Source organism: Melospiza georgiana, chromosome 3 (assembly GCF_028018845.1).
Source record: "Melospiza georgiana isolate bMelGeo1 chromosome 3, bMelGeo1.pri, whole genome shotgun sequence".
Lineage (NCBI taxonomy): Eukaryota > Metazoa > Chordata > Aves > Passeriformes > Passerellidae > Melospiza > Melospiza georgiana.
In genome coordinates this window covers 33,946,954-33,969,053 of record NC_080432.1, presented here as the reverse complement: position 1 = coordinate 33,969,053, position 22,100 = coordinate 33,946,954, and the positions used below count along the sequence as shown (strand labels likewise).

General features: G+C 36.2%; 1 protein-coding gene across 1 annotated transcript in view; it reads right to left on the bottom strand.

Annotated features, from left to right (window-relative positions):
* USH2A (usherin) overlaps positions 1 to 22,100 on the bottom strand; it is a 372,550-nt gene that overhangs the window by 260,565 nt on the left and 89,885 nt on the right. The window contains exon 20 of the mRNA XM_058020039.1: positions 14,463 to 14,693. Within this exon, the coding sequence (XP_057876022.1) occupies positions 14,463 to 14,693 (231 nt within the window). The remainder of the gene's footprint in view (positions 1 to 14,462; positions 14,694 to 22,100) is intronic.

Below are 22,100 nucleotides of genomic sequence, written 5' to 3'. Positions count from 1 at the left end.
TACCACAGAATTTAACTTTTTTTTGTCCACAGAGGAGAAAAAATCCCCATAATTTTACCCAACATAAAATTAGCTGTCCCACTATTGAGTCATTTTTATTTTTAGTTCTCAGCCATGCTAGCAGACAGGGATTACATTTATTTTAGTACCTATATTTATTTTAGTACATTCTTTTAAAATAAAATGCTCTATTGGAGTATGCTGCTACTAATTTAGAGATAAAAGATTCACACATGATTATCTGTCACTCCACTGTGAACACCTGCAGTCCTAAAACAGGATCATGATACACTTAAAGTAAAATTTTTAAGCCTGCTGATCAGTCCCAATCTTCACTCACCATTTTATTTAGCCTTTGACCAACAGATTGAAGAGAACAGTTCAGATGTGACTGAACAATGCTGGGATAAACCAATGGTGCCTGCTTGCACCATTAAAACTAGTAGTAATATGAAAAAATATAAAAATATAGAATGCAGACCGAAGAATTTTGAAATTACAAGCAAGGAATGGTTCCTAAAACCAAAACAGAGCAAGTAGGTAAAAATAAAGTGCTTTGTCAGTGCACAAACTAGGAAAAATTATTTTAAAATAACAATTTTACAGGATTTACAGATAATGAAATCACAAAATGTGGTGACTGGAGAGAACATTGCTGTGCCTAATTATCAGTTCTACTGTATCATCAACTTCTTTGTGAGCAGAGTTCAAAACACCAATTTCCAGCTGTTTCAGCACAGGCTGGCAGAGGCTGCAGCTTGCCAGAGCCTGCCTCCTCCCACCTGTGAGCAGCAAGGAGAGCAGGCCACTGCTTCTCAGGAATGCACCTGGGCACAACTCTCACCTTCATGAGCTCAAGCAAGAACAAGTTGAAGTTTTTTAGCTTACACATCAAAAATAGAAAATGGGGGGGGGGGGGGGGGGGAAGGGGAAAAAAAGAAAAAATGGAGAATGCAGCAGTTTTATTTACACTCTCTGCCACAAGCATACCATCCCATTTGCTCTGCTCACTACACGGACTCTCCATAGAATATTAGGTCAAAAGTGAGGTCCCAATATTAATCTTCATGGCCATCCATGGAAGTGGTTCAAGATATCTCATGAGTGCCCTTTTCATTATGTTGGTGACCTCTCTGAACAACTGCTGTTAGTTTCAAGGCTCACCAGAGCAAGACTGAACTGCCTCTGCAAGAAGGATAGAGGCCCTGGAACTCGTTAGAGAAGCAGATCAAAAATTATCACAAATTTCACATATTTCTGAAGATAGTTTGAACCCAGACAGAGTTAGACTTTCCCAAGCCATATAGTAAAACAAAAGAGAGGATACAAAAAAAAGTAAACCCATCTAGAGAAGAATGTTAAGCAAGAGTAAAAAAGAAGGGAGTAGATGAGGAATGAAGAAAAAAAAAAAGAGAAAAAGTTAGCTCTGTATGTTTTGGAAGATACTCAGGTACCACTTGCAAACTATGATTAAGGTACAATATCTCAATTATTTTTTACCTAATACATTGACATGAATATTGGTTAAAAAATTTTGTTAAATGTGCATATCGCTTTCCAAAACAAAAAAAGAAAGAATTTCAGATTGTTTTCCATCAACAAATAGAAGTTTGTGACTCTGAACTCACAGTGTAAGGCAGAACTAAATAAACAACAATCAACTAAATCTTCCTCCCGGAAATGTTCAATAGGGGCAGCAAATTAAAAAAAAAACCTTAAATTCCAGACTTTTCCAAGTAAAACTATTCCAAAATGACTATCAACTTGATATTTAAAAATAAAAAAAACCCCTCAGGTTGCTGACCTAAACTTAGTTATAACTTGAAAAAATTGCATGGGTTGTATAAAACAAGCTATTTCCAATTTCTGAGGAAGATTTTTGAAGTCAAATCTTTTGGATTTCCAATATTTTTTTAACTTTGGATGCAATATCTTTATAGAACTCTAAATTCAGCATATTTTAAAACCCAATAACTGTAGTAATATCTAATATAGTTAAGGCGAGTCTAGATAGCAATAGTTAGTGATTACCAGATCAAAGGCCTTACTTAAATCAATAAAGATAGCTCCTGTACATTGATTACCATCCAACACTATAAAAATATAATTGCTTACCTTGAGAGGAGCAGTGCAAATGAAATGAAAAGGTCATAATAGGTCAATAATTATTTAAATTAAACTTACATCTTCCTTCGTCTGATGGACCAACTCTAGCACGCACCGAAATGGTGGTGATTTACCAGTTTAAATAGACATATTAACATGTCAGCAAAGGGCTTAGCAGTAATTGGGTCAGCAATTTTAAGCAGTCAAGGTTCCAGGTTGTCAGCTTCTCCATTTATGCTCCCAATTAATCTTAAGGTATTATAGATCTTAAGTCAGTAAGCACAGATCTAACTACTTTAGATCAAATCTCATTTTGGGTATATACAGAGATAGATTATAGTTACTTTTTGTGATTGTTGTACAACAAATATCAGTATATAAATCTCTAGAATAGCTTTTAATTTTACAAAAAACATGCAACAATTTGCTATCAAGATTGTGAATTCTACAGTAATTTATTTTATGACACTTCTGTCACTATATTAAAGAGTCCTTAGATCAGAACAGTACTACTTGGCAGGTTTTGTTTTCATTCAATTGGTTATGCTAAAAGTTGCTTTCTGGATTCTCAGTAATTATAGTGCACAATAACTTTGAAGTTGCTCTGTCAATATAATTGTCGATGGACAATTCTGGGTTTTTTAATTTGTTTCTAAAAGTAAGAAAAAGGAATCTTTTCTATCCATATTTTCTTCATACCAACTACTTGGAAGAATTAATTTACATCACTTTTGTAATTTAAAAAAAAGGTTGCAGGATTTTTTTATTCCTTCTTTCTGTGGATCAGACATATGAATGTTTTAGAGAGTGGGTAACCCAAAACAAAAAAAAAAAAAAAAAAGTAGAAGTCTAAATTCATCAATGTCAGGAAACTGCTCTTTGCAGGATGCTTATCTAGAGGATGACGATAAAATTCTCAAAGAAAAATTTTGTTTGCATGGAGACTTTGCATCTTAGAAATTTAGGGGCTAAAAAGACTCTTCCATGAAATTCATCCTGGACACCAAATCCTGATGGTTCACTAAAGAGTAGAAAGGATGGGAAAGAGTCTTTTGCTTGTCTTCTTAATTTCCTGCCACTTTGTAACACGCAATATAAAAAAAAAAAAAAAAAAAAAAAAAAAGGAAGAGAACATTTTGAAGAACACAGAAGGAAGACAATCAAGGAGATTAACCAGGAGGGAAAAATAAAGAGTGGGAGAGGGAGAAGCAAGAAACAAATCATAATTGAAAAGCAAAAGAAATAAATAAAAGGGAGGGAAGGGTAAACAGAAACAGAAACAGAGGAGAGCCTGTAACCACTAAAAAGACCTCTCCTTTTAAATCCAATGGCAATACCTGTTGTAGTAAACACAATGCCTTAGAAAAGCATTCACTCTATCCTTCACATACAGATACGCATCCAGTGCAGCAATGACCCTAACAGTCCAGATCAGAGATTTTACAAATATAAAAGATTTCTTCCCAGTGACATCTGGATTTATCAGCAATGTTCCAAATGATGGATATGTGTAGGACTCTCCTATCACACTGGAATCTTTTCAATTTCTATTCAGAATAACTACTTAGGCCACATTACATAGATAAAAGTAAACACTCCAAAATTAGGTAATGCAAAACCAAAACTGTCTACAAGAAAATAATGCCTACCAAAATAGAGGATGAGTAATGATATAGTCTACAATTATACAAACACACATTTCCCTTAAGATATCTGCCTCAAGGATTTTATGACGTTCAGTAACTAAAACAGAATTCATGTAGCAAATAAGGATTTTGTGCATAGAAGCCTGTCTTCTTTTATGTAGTGCTCTGTGGATGTTTAATGAAAGAGGAAGGGGAGTATGAAAAGTGAATGGACAGTGTCACAGCTGGCACAGTACAATGTCACTCTGGAGAAATGTGTCCCCATCTCTGCCATGAAGCTCTTATGCAATGTGAGGTAAACCACTTAAGTCAAACTTTTCACAGTTATTCACTTGTTATGCACTTTTCATTTTCTTGAGTGCTTGCATTCAAACACCCCATGGAGATCTGTAGAAGTGTTAAGTGCTCCTAATTGAAAAGGGGTTGATGAAAACACTACTTAAAACATATGAACTAATCTGTATACTCAGGTCCTACATATGTAAAACTCAAAAATAGCATTAATTCCTCTTTTTTTTTCTTTTTTTTTTTACACTAAATCCCTATTCATAAAACAAAACTGGTACTGTAACTGTTGTAAAAATGTATAGCAATGATTACAAAGTACTCTGGTACTCCAGTGAAAATAGCATAGGAAAAAAATTAAATCTGCATACACGTAAGAATAGACATGTACAGTAAAACACACAGAAAGCCATATACAGAACAGAAAAAGGATTTTCAAAAGGCAATAGCTGGTCCACACCATACATAGAACCTATGGAAAGACAGTTTTTCATCAACTGGTTATATGCCATCATAACATATAAATATAGCACAGCCGAATGAAGTTCGTGCCACTTATTTAACTCAATTTCTTAAGCTCTAGGTGCTTAATTTTGCAAACTAATTTTTCCCATATGTACTAATGCAGACAGCTTTTTTTTTCCTCCAAATTACCACAGTCTAATCCTGAATGATAGTTTTGCCATAATGGAATTATTCAGTCTATGATCTGATTGATTTTAGACCTTAAATACTGAATCTTAACACACGTAAATTTTTAATCCTTTAATTTCTCTATTCTGCCAGTAATTGATAAGGACAGTCATACTTAGACAAGGTCTTAATTTAATCGCCCTGAAAATCAATTAGAAGGTGAAAAGCTTCCTTATATTATTATTATGAAAATTTCCTGATCAAATTCACAATGCAATCATAATCAATGCATGACACCTCACACACTTTAGTCAATACATAATTCAGTAGTTACATCTTCAGCCTTTAAAAACAATATGGGAAAGAATTTGTAAGTCAAAAGCAGAAATAATTTAAAGGCACAGTAATAGTCAAACACAATGTCTGAAGTCATTGGACTAAATAACCCATTATAGAAATAATCTAAATAAGGGCCAGGCATGTACCAGAAAGCATTAATTTCACTTCAAGTATCTCTCCAGCTAATACAATTACCATTGTCTCTTTCCTGCAACCTTGTTGAAGGAACTTTCCATAGAATCAAAAGTAAAATTTTGGCCCGCTGTTAAGTAGGAGAGGTGAATTAGTAAAAAGCAATGGTGAAACATTTTCTTCACCCTCATCTTCACCAGCACAAAATCAACGTTGATGCCAACTTAGGCTCATCATCAGTAAAGTGAGAATTTGCATGTAAACTATTACAGGAGCTTGGTCTTTACAGATTGATGGACCTGATAATATCCACTTGAGGGTGTTCCAAGAGCTTGTTGACATGGCTGTGAGGTCAGTCTCCACAATCTTTTAGAATCTGTGGAGATCAAGGGGAATCCCGGAAAACTGGAGGAAGGCTAATGTCACTCCTATCTATGAGAAGGGCTTAAAGGATGATGCAGGAAATTACAGGCCCATTACTCTTACTTTAGTCCCTGGCAAAGTTATGGAATGAACCCTCCTGGGAGCTGCCACAATTCAAATGAAGCTCAATTGGGAAAAGTCAGCATGGACTCACCAAGGGCAAATTGTGCAGGACCAACCTGACTGCAGTCTATGACAAAGTAACTTCCTCAGTGGATGTGGCACAAGCAGTGGACCTGCTCAATTTCACCACGGCTTTCTATACAGGTTTTCTAGATATCATTTCTATAGGCTTTGCCACTGCCTATTCCTAGAGAACCTGACATGTGATGGTCTGGACAAGTGGTCAGTGGGGTGAGTGGGGACTGGCTGTCAGGCAGCCCCCAGATGAGGGTGGTAAATAGCTCCTTTTCAAAGTGGCAACCTGTCACAAGAGGGGTCACTCAGAGACCAATACCGAACCTAAAGCTGTTCAGCATCTTCATAAGTGACCTGGATGACAGATCAACTGTACCTTGATCAGATGTGATGATGACACCAAACTGAACTGGACACTTTAGAAGGGAGAGCCACCCTGCAGGAAGGCATAGATAGACTCAAAGAATGGGCTAACAAGAACCTTATAAAGTTCAGCGACGACAAATACAACATCTTGCACCTGGGAAAACATAAACCAGGAATGTAGCACAGGCTGGCATCTACCCAGCTGGGGAACAGTTCTGTGGAAAAGGATCTGGACATCTTGGGGACAAGCAGCTCAATATGAGCAGTCAGTGTGCTGCTATGGCAAACAAAGCCAACAGGATGCTGGATTGCACCTACAAGGACATCTCCAGCAGAGATAAAGACGACATTATTCCCCTCTACTCAGTGCTTGTCAGGTCACACCCGGAACACCGTGTTCAGTTTCAGTCCCTGCTGTGTGAAAAAGATGTGGACAGGCTGGACAGAGACCACAGAAGGGTGACAAAGATGATCAAAGGATTCGGTAGCCTGTCAAATAAGGAAATACTGAGAAAACTGAACCTTGAGAAAAGAAGGATCAAGAGAGACCTTATCACCTTGTTCCAGTATTTAAAGAGCAGCTACAAGGAAAATGGAGAGTCTCTTTTTACAAAGAGTCTTTTACCTGGAAAAGACAAGGAGTAATGGGTACAAGTTACTCCTGGGGAGAACCCAACTGGACACGAGATGAACAATTTCACAATGAGCCAGCCATTTGAATAATGTTTCCAACAAGTGGTGGGTTTCCTAGCTCTGAACACTTAAGATTCAGCTGGAATCTAGGCCATCAGCTTCAGCTGATGCTTCCAGATTCAGCTGGAAGCTAGGTCATCTTGTCTAGATTATGCTTTTGCCAAGAAAGGCTGGGCCAAATTGTATTTTTCTTTTTGGCTATTATTTCTCATTAAATCCTTTTTTGAAAAAGTACTTTGGGTTATAAGTTTGTTATACCAGCACATGAGAAGCTCACAAAAATCTTAAAAAGTACTGAAGTACTAGTATGGAACACCCACAATTGTTCTAGCAAACATAAACTGTTAGAAATAGTTACTTTTCTTTCACATATTTCTGCATCATCAGGTATTTGAGTTTGAGAATTTCCAGAAGCATTCATACATTCACTCCAAAAGGTGACAATCCATTGAACTACTCTTTTCTGTGTTCAAACCTGCTACAAATTCTTTCTTTGATCTGTACAATTTGCTTTAACTGAAGTGAAATCAGTCTCCATTTAACATAGAGTACATGGATCTCTAGCATGCTAAGCTTTCAAGAGAGTCTTCATACCTTCCACTCTCTCCTTTATTTTTTAAATTAAATAAACATCATGCCTTTGTGCAGTTTCTATCACATAGCTGTTTCATTTTGTTTGCTGTTTTCAGCAAATTTCATTTCCCCAAATCTCCCTTAACGAGTCCCTCCATTTTGCACCCTTTCTTAGCGGTGCACAAGCACAAAAGGAATCCCAGAAGATGTCATGCCTGAAGCAAAACAGCACTTCCATAACTGTTTCTTCTGCTCATTCTTAGGTTTGACACTTGCAGAGAGAATGCCTACCACATTACAAAAGCAGGGAATCACGTTTGCACAAAATTAGCAGAAGTCCAACTAGAGTTGTGACAAAAGGGAAGAACCGCTCTTTGAAAAAGTATAGTCATCTTGTGTCATCTTCATGACAATCAAAAGATCCAATTCTGTAACTGGTTTTTGCACAGACAGATAAAACCATGATCTAGTCTATGAAAGGGTCTTTCCACTGGCAGGTTGATGTAACAATGGGAAAGCTCCTGCTTTTACAACTTCCCTGGTACAACTCTACTGTGTTCTCTAAAAGTTACCACGCACAAGGAGAAAAAACCAGTTTTAACCATGCAGTGCAGAATGCACAACACTGGCAAAAATCTACTTTATCACTAAAGGCACAAAAATGCAGAATAAGCCCCAGCACACTGCCCTTGTAAGCCCAAAGCTCATGCTGCATAGTTGATCTGTTAAAGTACAAGAGGTAAATATGAAAAATAATACACAAGGTGAGATTCTTTTTTCTTCTTCTTTTCTGTGGTGGCTACAAATGAAAAAAAAGAAAAAGGAAGAGAAAGCAGCGACTTCATACCGACAGAAAGTATGTCTGTGCCTAAAAAACAAGTTCATCTTAGTGAAAATATTACCCCTGTAACACTGGCAAGGTCAGCATCAGCTTGGCTTATTTGTTGCCTAAGTCCCTGTTGTGCATGTTCAAAAATGTTTTAAGTTGTTTTGTTCATAAAGCAGCAGAGTTCACTTTGTTGTGCCAGATCACTCCTTTTTCTCTATATGCAGCTCCTCTCTCCCTCCCTATCTTTAGGCTTCTTGGGATTCAAAAGGAAGAAAGGAAGGAATGTGTTTTTCAAGATGAAACTCTGAATTCATTTTAGGTACTAAGATAAAATTCTACCAAAAATCTCTGTGCAAACAGTTCTCAGGCAGAAAAAAGGATGGTTCCCTTTCTTACTGAAGCCAGCCACTTGACGGTGATATAGAAGATCTTTATCTTTCTTCCAAAGATGAAGATGCGGGTTCAAATCATTCTTTTGTGAAGACAAGAGGAGAAAATATAAGAAGCTGGCATAAAAATTAAAAGCATTTCTAAGGACAAGTCCTGTGGCAACAACCTAGACAGAAAGGACACAACAAAATGTGAGTTCTCCAAGAGCTTTTTAGGGTATGATTTAATATAAAACTCTGAAAAATGATTGGCAATATTAAAGGTTCCCTGACAAAGAGTATGTTCTTCAAGTCCGCAAAACAAAGGTGCGCTCTTTCTTTCTCTCAGAGTATTCAAAAGCTTGGAGTAAGAATTTATTTTGCAACAGTTTCTCCCTCAGAAAATCTGGTTTACTTTCTTCAGTTCAATGTAATGAAATAAAAAGGCTGATTCTTCAAAAGCTGTGAAAGGAAAAAATGCCAGCAGAGTGACAAAGAATACATAAAGCCAAACTAAGCAAAAAGGTCGGGTTTCTCTCCTCCTCTTTCTTTCTCTCCATCATTTTGGTATAAGACTGAAGCAAAAAAATTTAACTGCATTTGCTATAAAGTTTTGTCTATAGATTAGGGAATCCTTGCCATCAATCTGGAGAAATAGACGGACCACAGGAGGACTATAAAAGTGAGTAAAAAAACTGGCTAAACAGCAGGACTCAAAGGCTTGTGACAAGTGGCACAAAGCCCGGTGGGCAGCATTTACAAGAAATTGGTACTGGGATCAATTCTGTTTAACATTTCTATTCATTAAAATGGATCCCAGGTGATGGGATGAAGTGTGCTGTCAAAAAGTTTGGAGGCAATTAAAAAAATAAAATTAAGGGCTGCAGTGGATACACTGCAACACAGAGAAACCTTAGCAGGCTGGAGAAATGGGCTGACAGAAACCTTGTGAAATCCAGCAGAGGCAAATGCAAGTCTTACAGTGCGGTTTTGGGTACACTGGCATTAAAATAAAAAATAATAAATAAATAATTTTTTTTAAAATAAAGAAAATAAAAAATTTTAAAAATACAATAAAATAAAATAAAATACAAAAAAAAAAAAAAAAAACAACCCACAAAAATACAAAAGGTACTTGCAGCCTGGAACAAATCCAGTTTGTTCCAGGCACCAAGACAATCAGGAGACCAAATGACATCGAACAAGAGGCTAAGACAATAGGATTTGTTTGGTCTTAAGCATGGAAGAATGGAGGCAATTACTGCCTTCTTCAATTACCTCCCCAAAGGATATAAAGAAGATGAAGCCACACTTTTCTGGACCTCTGCAGTGACAGAATAAGAGGCAATGGACGTGAGATCATATGCAGAACATTTTGCATAGATATAAGGGAGAAAAATAAACCAAAAGGCAGGTCAAACTGGAAACTGGAACAATATTTGGAAACATACTTAGCTACATATGGAGAAAAGAAGCAGACAAAGCCCAAAACAGGTCTAGCTGGACTCAATATGAGCAGGAAGACTAGATTATTTCTCTTCAACACTCTATTACCTTATTCTGAATTAGTGATTAAAATTAATTTCTAACAATCTCAAATCATTAGTTGTATAAAGAAATGCTAGAAAATACCTAAAGAAGAAAAATAAAATAGAAGCAAAACTTGTTCAACTCATGCAACCTTCCCTCTACAAAGAAAATTGTCAATCAGGAAAAAAAAAAGGCATCTCTTTCCTACTAAAAGTTATTTGGTGAAATGAACATCTTTCCCAGTTTCATTGGGTTAGTCTGACTTTATAATAGGATATATGTTTGGAAAACATTCTTAGAGGTCACAGAAACAATCCACTTACTCCAAAGCAGAATCAATTTTAGCCAGGTTATTCCTGACAAATGTTCATCCAACTGTTCTTTAAAATCTGCAGTGTCAGGCTTTCATTTCTTTCTCACAACAATGAATTCTTTTGCTCAGCTAGCTTGAATCTTTTAGAAAAAAAAGACAATCTACCTTGCTGTATTTTAAGCTTATTATGAGTGTATTGCTGCTTTACTCACAGTAAACACAAAAAGTTCATTCTCTTCTTTTAAACTATGCATTTTTATATGTTTTAACACCATTATCATTTCTCCTTTTAGTCTTCATTATTCTGAACTACACCATTTTCTCTGGCCTCTCCTCTTACATTGTTTTAGAATGTCTAATCCTGTTCATTTTCTTGGTATTCAGTCATAATGCATCCCCTGAAGTTCTGTTGGGATGCTGGGAAAGGTCTGTTTATTTGGCTCCACAAACTAATGAAAATATCTGCCCCTTTGACTAAAAATCAGACGTTTGCTCAAGATCCTGTGGAGTGGAATTTGTTTTACGTTACTGCAAAGAGAGTTCACTGTGATGAAGAGCTATGGGGAGATCCAACACTGAATGACCACAGCCATTCTCAGCTCCTCTGCTCAGAACAAATGTAAACTCTGCTTGTGCAGTGTTCCATGGCAAACTCATTAAGAAACATCGTTACTGGAAAGATCCTCCACTCTGAGAAATGTCTGTGTATCCGAGCCAGAATCTGGCAGTAAAAACACTAGCACAGATATCAATATTTTTTTAAATACACATTTTTAAGACCACTTTACAACACTAAAAACGTCATTGTAAAAAAAGTTCTCCTTGTAATGCTTAATATATTGACATCTTACCTCATGCAGTTATTTTCTAATTATTACAGAGCTGAACAGGCATCATGTAGAGGTTAGCAAAGACAAGACATACTTCTTTTTAAGTGTATCCTATTTCAGAAAACTTGGAATCAAAGCAAGGCCAAACACAAAACTTTCTTCAGAGTACACTGCATTTTGATCAATATTATATGAATAATTTTGTTTTAAAGCAAGAACAATCCAAGAGGAATGACATTTGAACTCCAAGCTTGCTACTTCTACACCCTGATTAAAATAGATATTACTTCTCTTGATGACAAGAGAACCAGAAAGGCAAACACAGCAGTGGTACTACAGCATTCTTACTCCAGACCCACAGACACAGCACACAAGCTGGACCAATAAAAGCAAACCACACAAAAGAAATAATTTGTAAAACCTCCTAGCCAATTCTAGAGGTCCTTTTAAGTATAAAGTCTCGCATTAAGTAGAATCTGAACTTCAGCTCCCCATTAATTAAATCATACCACTTGGTTGTCTCATGAAGATATGGAGATAAACACCTAAATACCTCAATTTTCAAAGTGATGGGAGATGGATAAGTTCCTTCACTAAAACAAGAACACTTAGATACAACAAATGCTGTTGTATCTAAGAACTTCAAGGAATGCAAATAAGTACTAAAAATCAAGTCTGCATCATTTGGGAAATGACATTATACATGGCTAAAACACTTCACATTTTGAACAGCTATGAAGTTGCATGTAGACAGTATGAGCAGAAAAAGTCTTTTTACTTTATTTCCTCTCATCTAATGTGTACTCAGAACACACCTTCCTGCGCAGCTGGAGGCTTTGTTACAGACAGGACACTGCTTAGCGTAGCCAGTGTTTATTGAATAACTTTTATTTTTTTAAAGATGATTTTGGAAAATTTCCCAGAAAATACATCTGCCCCTAATACTTGCACCATGGACGGTAAGACCAGCCAGGAAGGTAGTGAGGACAACTGCATTTATTAGCAATGAATAAACTGATCAATCTTTTTCTGGATTAACAGTGGGAGATCCCAGACGCACCAAGAAGTATCTGTCTGCTGACTGACACGTACAAGCTGGCACACTTTTGTGTCAAAAATGTACACAGCTGCATGCACACTGAAGCTGTTCCATCCATAAAGCACAATTGCCAGCTGCTTGTCTTCAGAAATGGGTCATAAGAGAGGGTCTCAACAACAAAACAACTGCAGAGTGCAGTTAAAGAATATTTTTCATCCCCTTAAGTGTCTGTCTTTCTAAACTCTCCTGGATTTGCCATCATTTTCCCCTCCATCATGTTTTGGAAGAAGGACAGATGACCTACTAAGAAAAACCGAGATATATATTTCTTAAAGTCTTTATTGAGTTACTAAACCTGAACTACACATTTTTAGGTACCAAGCATAGACTGATTTAACCTGATTGTCAGTCATTACTAGCAGATGTCTGGACAAATTGCTTAGTGTGTTTTAGTTCCAGGTTGTCTCCAAACACTGACTAATAGCTGGTAGAAGAGAACATAATCCAAAGCTATGATGAATTATATTTATCCATACAGCATTATCAGCCATCACCTGCCAATATGAAGGGAGTTTTATTTTAAGATCTTCTAACCTGCCTGTCCAAACTCTCTCAAATCATCTTGGCCATCACAATAAACTTTACTCGAGGCATCAGTCTCAGCTTATGGAGTAGAACTAAACGCCAGAGTGAATCAAAACTTGGGTAGACTGGTGTTGGGCTTGCTTGGTTAAAAATAGTCACAACCGACAACAAAAGACATATCAAAGGGGTCAAACAACACATCAAAGGGTTTTTTTCTAAATATACAGTAAAGGGTGCAAACTGATGTGAGGAAAACCACTGGGCAATTTAGATGAGGAAAGGAGTTCAACAGCTGTTCCTACAGATTCCCACACAGAGACAGGTTGTGCCAGTCAACACAGTGTCAATATTTAACTAATGCATTATCACTTTTTATTATTAGTTATCAGTCAAGTAAGCACCTAGCTAAAAAAAAAATGTGAAGGCATCTTCAACTTTTTTTTTTTTTTAAGTCAGATTCACCAAGTGATCATAGAGAAGCAAGAATCTGATTTCTGTTTCAGACAAAACCTGAAATCGCACATACACATTTGCAAGTACCAAGTGCTCGAACATTCTTGCCAGAATTATACCCATGGTGAAGACAAGGAGTGTCTTCTTTGAAGAAACAGCTGAGTGCTCTTCAAAGCTCCAGCATTCTTTTTTGTGCCAAGAGTGCTGCATAGTTTTTGCAGCCCTTCTCTCTCTGAACAAACAAGTACCACGTTAAGTTGTGTCACTGGTGTGGCCCAAGCACCATCAGTGTGCTAGCTAATGCTTGCTGTTACAGTCACCCAGATTCCTTTTGGATTTCCCGTTCCTGCTGTCATTCTCATGGCCTGAGATAAATATACATGCACATACATATCTTTCATACTTTTTTTTTACGTCTTCAACTCTGCTGTTTCTTCTTTTAAACACTCATAGTTCATGCAGGCAAATGCAAGATTTCACTTACAGACTGCTACAACATCTCAAATGTGCTGTCAGGTTAATTTCTGAAAAAACATACTGTCTTCATCTTTGCTTTACCCCAGAATTCAAGATATCAGCAAATGGTGAGAATATAGAAATAGGTCATAGGTCTGCTTCAATCTGAAAATCTCATTTTTCTAAAGTAAAATAACTAATCAAGAAAAAAGAGGGAATACTCAAAGGCCCAGAAACAGTGGAATTCTGTCAGAGTAGCAGGCTTTTCTCTTTCCTTAACAAAACAAACAGGATCACAACACAAATGCTCTGAAACTGGAAGACAGAGATTTTTGAGTGCTTATGCAGCCCCAGGAACCCTCAAAAATGTACTAAACAAAACACATCTTAGCACTCACAGCAAATTAATTACAAACTCTTTATCCCAGAATAATAAATAAAATCTTATATTTACAATGCAAAGCCAAGTCAAATATGCAGCAGCATCACTGTCATGTACATCTCTCTGCCCAAACATGAAGTAATAAAAATCCCACATGTCCAGTGATTTCCACAGCCTTTTTAAGTGAGAATCAAAATAGCCCATACATCACTAATTATTACATTACTTCAATAAATTAGAACTTACCTACTTTAACATTTAAGCTTTACAGAACATGATACTAAATGGTTAAATGAATGCCAAGTTCAATTAGTACATTTTAAAGTAATTTAAATGCATTTACCTGTAAAGTAGGTATTGGTGGGGAGAGTGGAACTTGGAAATCTGTAATATCCATTTCCTGGGAAACGGATCCCTTTTGTTACTTCTATATTCATTGTAGCTAAAGATGAATCCATCCTTTCCACCTGGTAGATGGGAGAAGGCCCATTAAGCTCTTCAGGTTCATCCCAAATTATCTTTACTGTTGTGCTGTTTATGCCTTCAACACGAGGGGCACTAAGTTTTCTTGGAGCTGTGGACAAAAAAAGTTATCTAGGTATCACTATCCATAACACTTGGGGAATTATTTTTTGCACATAACAATCTTTGCAAAACATCCTGTTTAATTTCTGATCTTAAGAATAAACACAGATATCCAAAGAAGCTTAATTAGGAGAGGAAAAAAACCCTCAAAAAACATTCTTAATCTTTATGAGACACTTTCAGTTGCACAAGAAATACTTTGTTTATTCAGGCCTTAGACATATGTCTCTATAATTATATCTAAAATATTTTTGTTCGTAATCTTTGAGAATATTAATCAACATCTTCATAAAAAGTATATTTGGATTCCTTCCTTCCTTGATGGGCCCCACATGTCAAACTTCCTGTAAATGTGTATCTGTATGACTTTCACAAGGGGATGTGAGCGAACGACCAAAGGAAAATTTGAGCAGTCATAACTCATGTGGTACACAACAACAGGGGTCTCTTGTCACTGGACTTACCCTCACCAAGAGGAGCAGAACAGCTCTCTCTCCACAGCCCTGCAGACCCTTCAGGTTGTTCTCATGATGTGCACACCAGACAGCAGCTTGTCTTCAGATAATCGCTCACCTCAAGAAAACAACCCTCTCTAATTTTTCTCCACCAATTCTGGTGCACACCAGGACTCCAAACAAGGCTGCTTCCACAAAGGTAGCAGCATAAGATAGTTTTACATTATAGGATGATCCTCCTACTGTTAAACCCAATACTGGGATATTCTTTTAAACACACTGATAGCATTGGCTACTCTACAGCTGAGTTATTAACTACAATTATTCAATTTTTTAATAAAAGGATGTACAGTAAGCCACTGGAGGGCAGCATGACGTGTTTGGATAGTAACGGTCCTACAGGTGGAAAGAAATGGACCATCCCTGAAACAACAGAAGGCGTCACGTGGAGAAGTATGAGAACACTTTCCTATGTACAGAATCCATTGACATCTTATCCTGCTTTTTTCTCACCCTTCTTTCCCCAATAAAGAGAAGGATTTAACAACAGAAACTTGTATTTCACTTGTGCCCAGGAAGTGAAATACAATGAAAACTTGTAAAAAGTACTTGTTCCCATAATGACACAGTAAAGCACAATAAACGCCTTTCAAGAACAATAAAACCTGAATTAAAATATGGGCCTTCAAAATCTGACACATTACTTCACAGCCCAGCATTGTACATAGCATGAGTTCTTTAGAGAAGGAGAGATTGCTTCATTTAAAATTAATTAATAACATCTTTTTAAACATTCCTGCATTTCCAAGATCATTAACACATTTTTCATTTTTCCTATTTGCCAGTAGTATATTACTTCTTTATTTTTTCTTTTTCTTTGTCCCCCATAACTTGACAGATAGTCTTCTTGGAGAAAGCAAGGAGTGGGGGAACTAGGAAACTGCCAAAGGCACTATGTGCTGTAAATTCCTGCTTAGGTATCATTTATGACTTCACAATCTAATTAGTATTTCACGCGATGGTAGAAATTTACAATGTCAAAATTGAAGTAATGCAGTGTGAGGTCATAAGCTTGCCTGCATAAGTAGGGCACAGCACTAATGAATTGCGGTATTAATGCACAAGTTTAAATAGAAAACATGGCTTAACAATCAAAACTTCATCTCTGAGGGAACCAGCCTACGTCAGCATTTTAAATGCAAACCGAAGAGGTTGAGCCCTCCAGTTCAGATTACTGATGGCAAAACAGAAATGCTAAAATTCATTATTTTTAAAATGCATACAGCTGACTAGCATTCATGACAATAACTACATCTTCCTTTAAAGTCTAGCATTAATAAATGGCAGTTACTTGGACCATAATTATGGCATCTCTGATACCCAAACCTGAAGCTTTTATGGGGCTTATGCAATTAACTACTTAAATGCATCGTAACACTTGCTTCTCTGACAGGGGAGTATTGATTTTTTAATCATTTTCCAGTCTCCTCTAGCACAAATAAATGTACTACAGTTACAGTTAATGCACTGTGTACACGCATTAAACACTGGCATGACACAATTTATTATTTTGTGATATATGGAACACAAGACTACCCTTTCAGAAAGTAACATCCTTGCTATAGCACTAGTATTTAAACTACAGTCTCCCTGATGCTTGAGAATTCTTGTGCATCAAGACAACACATCAGCACATCAAAACTGTACATAATAGGTTACATAAGTATTTAAAAACAAAAATAACAAAAAAAAATCCAAACAAAAAAAACCAACTGCACACAAAAATAGAAGGTCTTGAAATAAATCTGTAGCACTAGCCCAGCAGGGTACTAAATGCTGAAATTAAAAATATTCAACATTAAAAGATTCAGTATGTATTTTCCTAAAGGTGTCACTGTGGTACCTGTAGCTACTTTCTGAAACATGAATGGATTATAATTTTACCTATTTAATTTTTTTTAGTCACGTTCTGTTAAGACACATCTGTCAAAATAATGAGCATACTGCATTTTAGTGGATTCAAAGTCACATTTTTGTGTATTTTAATTATGTAGTTTTAATGTCCTGCTATATAATACATATTTAATATATTATAAGGCTAAAACAGTATTTAAAAGCCCATGATTGCTGCGTGCCATTGTGTAGCAGAGGGCACAGAAAAGACCAATAAAGACAGATGGTCCATACAGCTTATGTTGAAGTCATATATCTAAATATAGATGTTGCTACACAGGTCATTACAAACAAGCCTTTCCCATGTGTTTATGCACACACGTGTACACAAAAATGAAGTTGGTAAGTAAAGAGCAGTTAATTTTGTTTTGTTTGAAATAATATCATTTTAGTTTTAGGCTCGAAGACAGATGCCAGCATTTCGCTCTGAACAGATGGTAATTCCATCTAATAGTGCATCTCTGTATTAGTAAGGTCTGTTGTGTATACAAACAGTAATAAACACTAGGTAAGGATCAAAATAAATTTTAATTGTTGACATTAAATTCTGGCAGCCATGGTTCTAAGGATACAATACTCCTTTCTCAAGTCTGTCAGGTTTACTAATACAACTGCTAAAGCTTTTCCCTACTCTGCCAGATTCTTGTCCCAGGAATAACATATTTACACTGTGGCTAAATTTTACAGGCTTACATATGTTTGAGTAACTTCTGCTCAGCTTACTGTAGGTAGGTATTTGTGTACTCTTCCACCAAAATCCTGAAGTAGACACTGAAAGGTTCAGGAAGGTAAATCAACAAAAAGTCTACCATTTTTAACTGTTGAATCCCAAATGCATACATACAAAATAAAAGAGAAAAAATGCCAAATTCAAGGAAAAAAGTTACAGAAAATATCTTTTTCTTCTCATACTGGAGTTTACCTTGTATGTAAAACTGCACACCTCACTATGGGTCATGCATTTCATTTTTGATTCCAGTAATTAGTCCAGAGGACCTTGAGTTTGCCATTGCATTTCAGGTATGTTCTCTTTTTCTGGACTCACAATGGTATCAGTCATTTCAACAGCAAATGAGTCAAACAATAATACCTACATCTTCCAACAATATTTTGAGTAATAGGAAATTCTTTAGAGTCCATTTTGGGCTCCTTCCCAAAATAAAAGAACAAAACCCATGCACAGCAGACATCAAAAGAAAATTTAGTAACATGGATATGCTGCAATCATATTTCTTTTAAAAAAGATGTAATCCACTGTATTTTTTGAAAATCATGAAAAATATATTGCTTCCACCATATGGGACAACCAACGACTCACCAACCGATTTAAGATGCAGCATATTGAGCTGACCATATGTTACAGTGCTGTTGAATGGCTGAGTGATTCATGCCCGTCACATTCTAGTATATCAATTAAAGCTCCTTGAAGTCTGCATGATTTGTGTCTCTGTTATTAAACCCTGCTAATTCATCCCACTTACACATCTGTTATAAATCTCTAGGAGTGCTGCATGATTCATGGCAATCTGTGAGCATGGTACAGCAAATTCTTCTCCTTGTAATTAACAGTAAATTGTTTTACTGCCATGCAATGAATTTTTCAGTTATATTGCAAATGAACTCCTAAATGCACGGTTCTTTCCTAAGAACTGACTTATATTATTAGGCAATTAAAAAGTATTGCTTTGAACCAAAAGCTTTTAATCAAGAGGAATGCAACTTAAACATAGCTTTAAAATATTGCAAATTTGACAGAGAGGAAAAAGAATAAACTGAGCTGTTTTGAGCTATTTTATGGCATAATATGTGGTTGGTGGGGAAGAAGAAACAAATAACTTTTAATTCCCTACTGATTCCCTGAAACTCAAAGAGCAGTTTAACTACAGCTTGAACACTTGGCAAGACAAGTTTGAGCAGATTCTATTTATCTCAGAAGTTACTTAAGTCATCTGTCATTATGAAATTTCTCAGATTACTTTACACTTTTCTAATTGTAAAACAGCGTCTTTATTCTTGGAATAAATAATTGGATAATTAGCCAAGCTGAATCATCAGAGGATTCCAGGGCTGCTCAAGTGTTCTTGTCAAAGGTGAAGCAAATTCATTTCAGCTTTGCCTCTGTAGCTTTCTGAAGAGGCTTTGATTTTTTTTCCTGCTACATTCTTGGCAGCAGCCTCAAATTCATGAGTCCATACATCAAGTCAGTAGTTTAACAACAAATGAAATTAAATTCAAAGAAGGGAAACTAATTGAAGGACAGCAACAAAAGTGTTTGGTAATGTGCTTTTTAATATGGCATGCCACATTTGCATGATAATTTTTCCTTTTTAGCATGGAGCAGAAAGTGACTAGCTTAATGAGGGATTATTCAAGACAGGAATGAACAAAATGCATTCATAACTAAGAACAAAGATTGTATTATGAAACGGAAACAGGCAACTGCCGAGAAGTAACTGGATGATTGGTTTATGCATTATGAATAAAAAGGTAGAAAAATATTTATATTAGTATTCACTAATGACTATATATACAAGATTGTTGTAATTAAAATTATAAATTAACATATTAAGAGTGCTTGTTTAATCACTTTGGGTCCTATTCACAATGAAGAGACTTATGTACATGCATGCAAAACAATCTGTGTTTCCAGGACAGCAGCAAATGGCCCTCGTATTTCTTTTCTGTAACAAAGGAAACTATACATTTCTTACTACCTGATTAATGGTTACTGGTGATTTTAAAATTGAGGCATAGCCTTTTGTAGAAAAGCCATTTATGACAGACATTAACAAATGAGGCTTTTGAAGAGGGTCTGCACCGGACCTTATTCATGAATGGAAAAAATGGGAAAAAATGGACAAATAACTCAGATTAAAAGGGTAATCAAAAATAAAACAACACGGAGTGTAAGACAGCCCAGAATCACCCCAGCAAACCCTGAGGCAACTCCAAAGCCCCAAATACAACTGGTTGAGAAGTCTGCCAAGAAGCCAGATGCAGCTGGTGCTGGAAGAATTTCTCCTACAAATTAGCTTCTGAACCTTGTAATTGCCATCAAAAGCAAAAGATCAGGAATACAATGTGCTGGGTAAATGGCAGCAATCACAAACCAAATACTTTGCTATGTCTTAAAAAGTGCTTTTTAAATGAATTTTTTTTTTTAATTAAGGGCAAAGGAAAGGTGAACTTAATTACAAGAAGTAAGCTTAGTCACACAGCAGCTCATGAAACACAGCTGTATAGATTGTTTAAGGCAACCTCTGACTATTTGATTTGAGATTAGTAGCGTAAGCAATTGTACTGGTCCAAGCATTCACATCGCTAATTTCATCCTGCTGAAATGATAGAAAATTATAGGAATAAAATGGCATTTCTCTGCCTCTGAAAAATTTTGAAAACATGCATGTTTTGCGTCGGTAATTCCTAATTTCATGCAGACACATTGTAACAAAAATTAACTTTCAAAGGATCAGGTCTCTCAGTGGTACCAGCTAGTTAAGTTCTATAGGTACCATTTCAGAATCCTGAAATGAGAGAAAACCATGCAACAAAACCTGCTTTTGAAATTAAAAAAAAGAAAAAAGAAAAGGCCTAAGACATAGTAAAAACAACAGACTGAATGCCATTCTCAAAAATAAATAGGAACTTGAACATGGCAGAACCCAGAGAGAAGAATAAAGGAAAACTTTGCTCTATGTATTGAGTTGAAAAATGTGTAATTATTGTCTAATATTGCTCTCAGTTACATATATGCAGATCCACTTGCCGATCTTGTGATAGCACAGACTAAAGCAAAGTTCAAACTGGATTTCAAATTTTCAAATAAAATTTCAATAATGAACTTTTCCTCATCTATGAGCCAAGGATTTCAATAGCATGAGCAGAATATTGCAGTGCATAAAAGTGTTTCAAATTCCACAAGGATTGTGGAAGCTGCAGCTGCTTCATTTATGATTTAAAAGATGGATTAAGAAGTATGAAACACTTAACTGCATATATAAAAGTCTGCTATTTATGTATTTATATCAGTACAGATCAAATTTAGGTTCTCTTTCAGTCCAGTCACCTTCTCTTTGAAGGTAACAGGGATGGGTAATTCTCTTCTATTACCTTCCTACACTTATTTTGATCTTTCATCCCAATACTGCATTTATGCTAACACTGATGTTCCAACAATTTTTACCATTCTTGGAGCACCAGGCATAACTGCTCTTTTATTTAGCTCACCCCCCTGGCTTCATTTGCATTTGTAACGCTCAGCCTTTTTATAAAATAACTCCATTCCTAGCAAACTTTGTTTTCTCACACTCTCCCCTCCCATTCTTCTGATTTGTCTTCTTTATTACCATTTACAGACACTGTGGGTATATGGATTGGAGGAGGAATGATTTTGCCAGTCTGACAGACACAAGGACATATAGACAATTTGAGTTTTCTTTCACTCTACTCCTGCAAAGCTACACATGAGATATTCCCAGTAAAGATGCCTAATTGAACCAAGTTAGAATTAATCCATTCATTAAGTTTGCTTCTGGATTTTACCCAGTCACAGTCCAAGAGACTTCAGTAGAGTTTTCCTGATGCTTCAGCCCTCTTGGGTGCTATCCTTAAATTCTGCTCCTGTGTGAAGTAGTCTCTTTTCTTTATCATTTCAATCCTATCTCAAAACCCCTTACTTTTCTTCCTCAATAATTTTGTTTCTAGGTATTTCTTGCCCTGTTTCTCCCTTTGTTTTCCTTTTCTGTCCGACAATGTATTAAGGAAAAAAGCCCCACCAAACTAAAAAAGAAAAAAAAAAAACATAAGTCTTCAGAGAAAGAGATTAGCTTTAAAAAAGTATATTTTTTATAACTAGACTTCAAATTACCCTAACGGATCTGAACAAAGCTTAAAAATTACTTGAGACTTCTAGTGGCAAATTTTAGAAGCCATTGGCAAATTCAAAAGAACCCCCTTCCTAATACACATCTGTTGGACATGCCAAAATC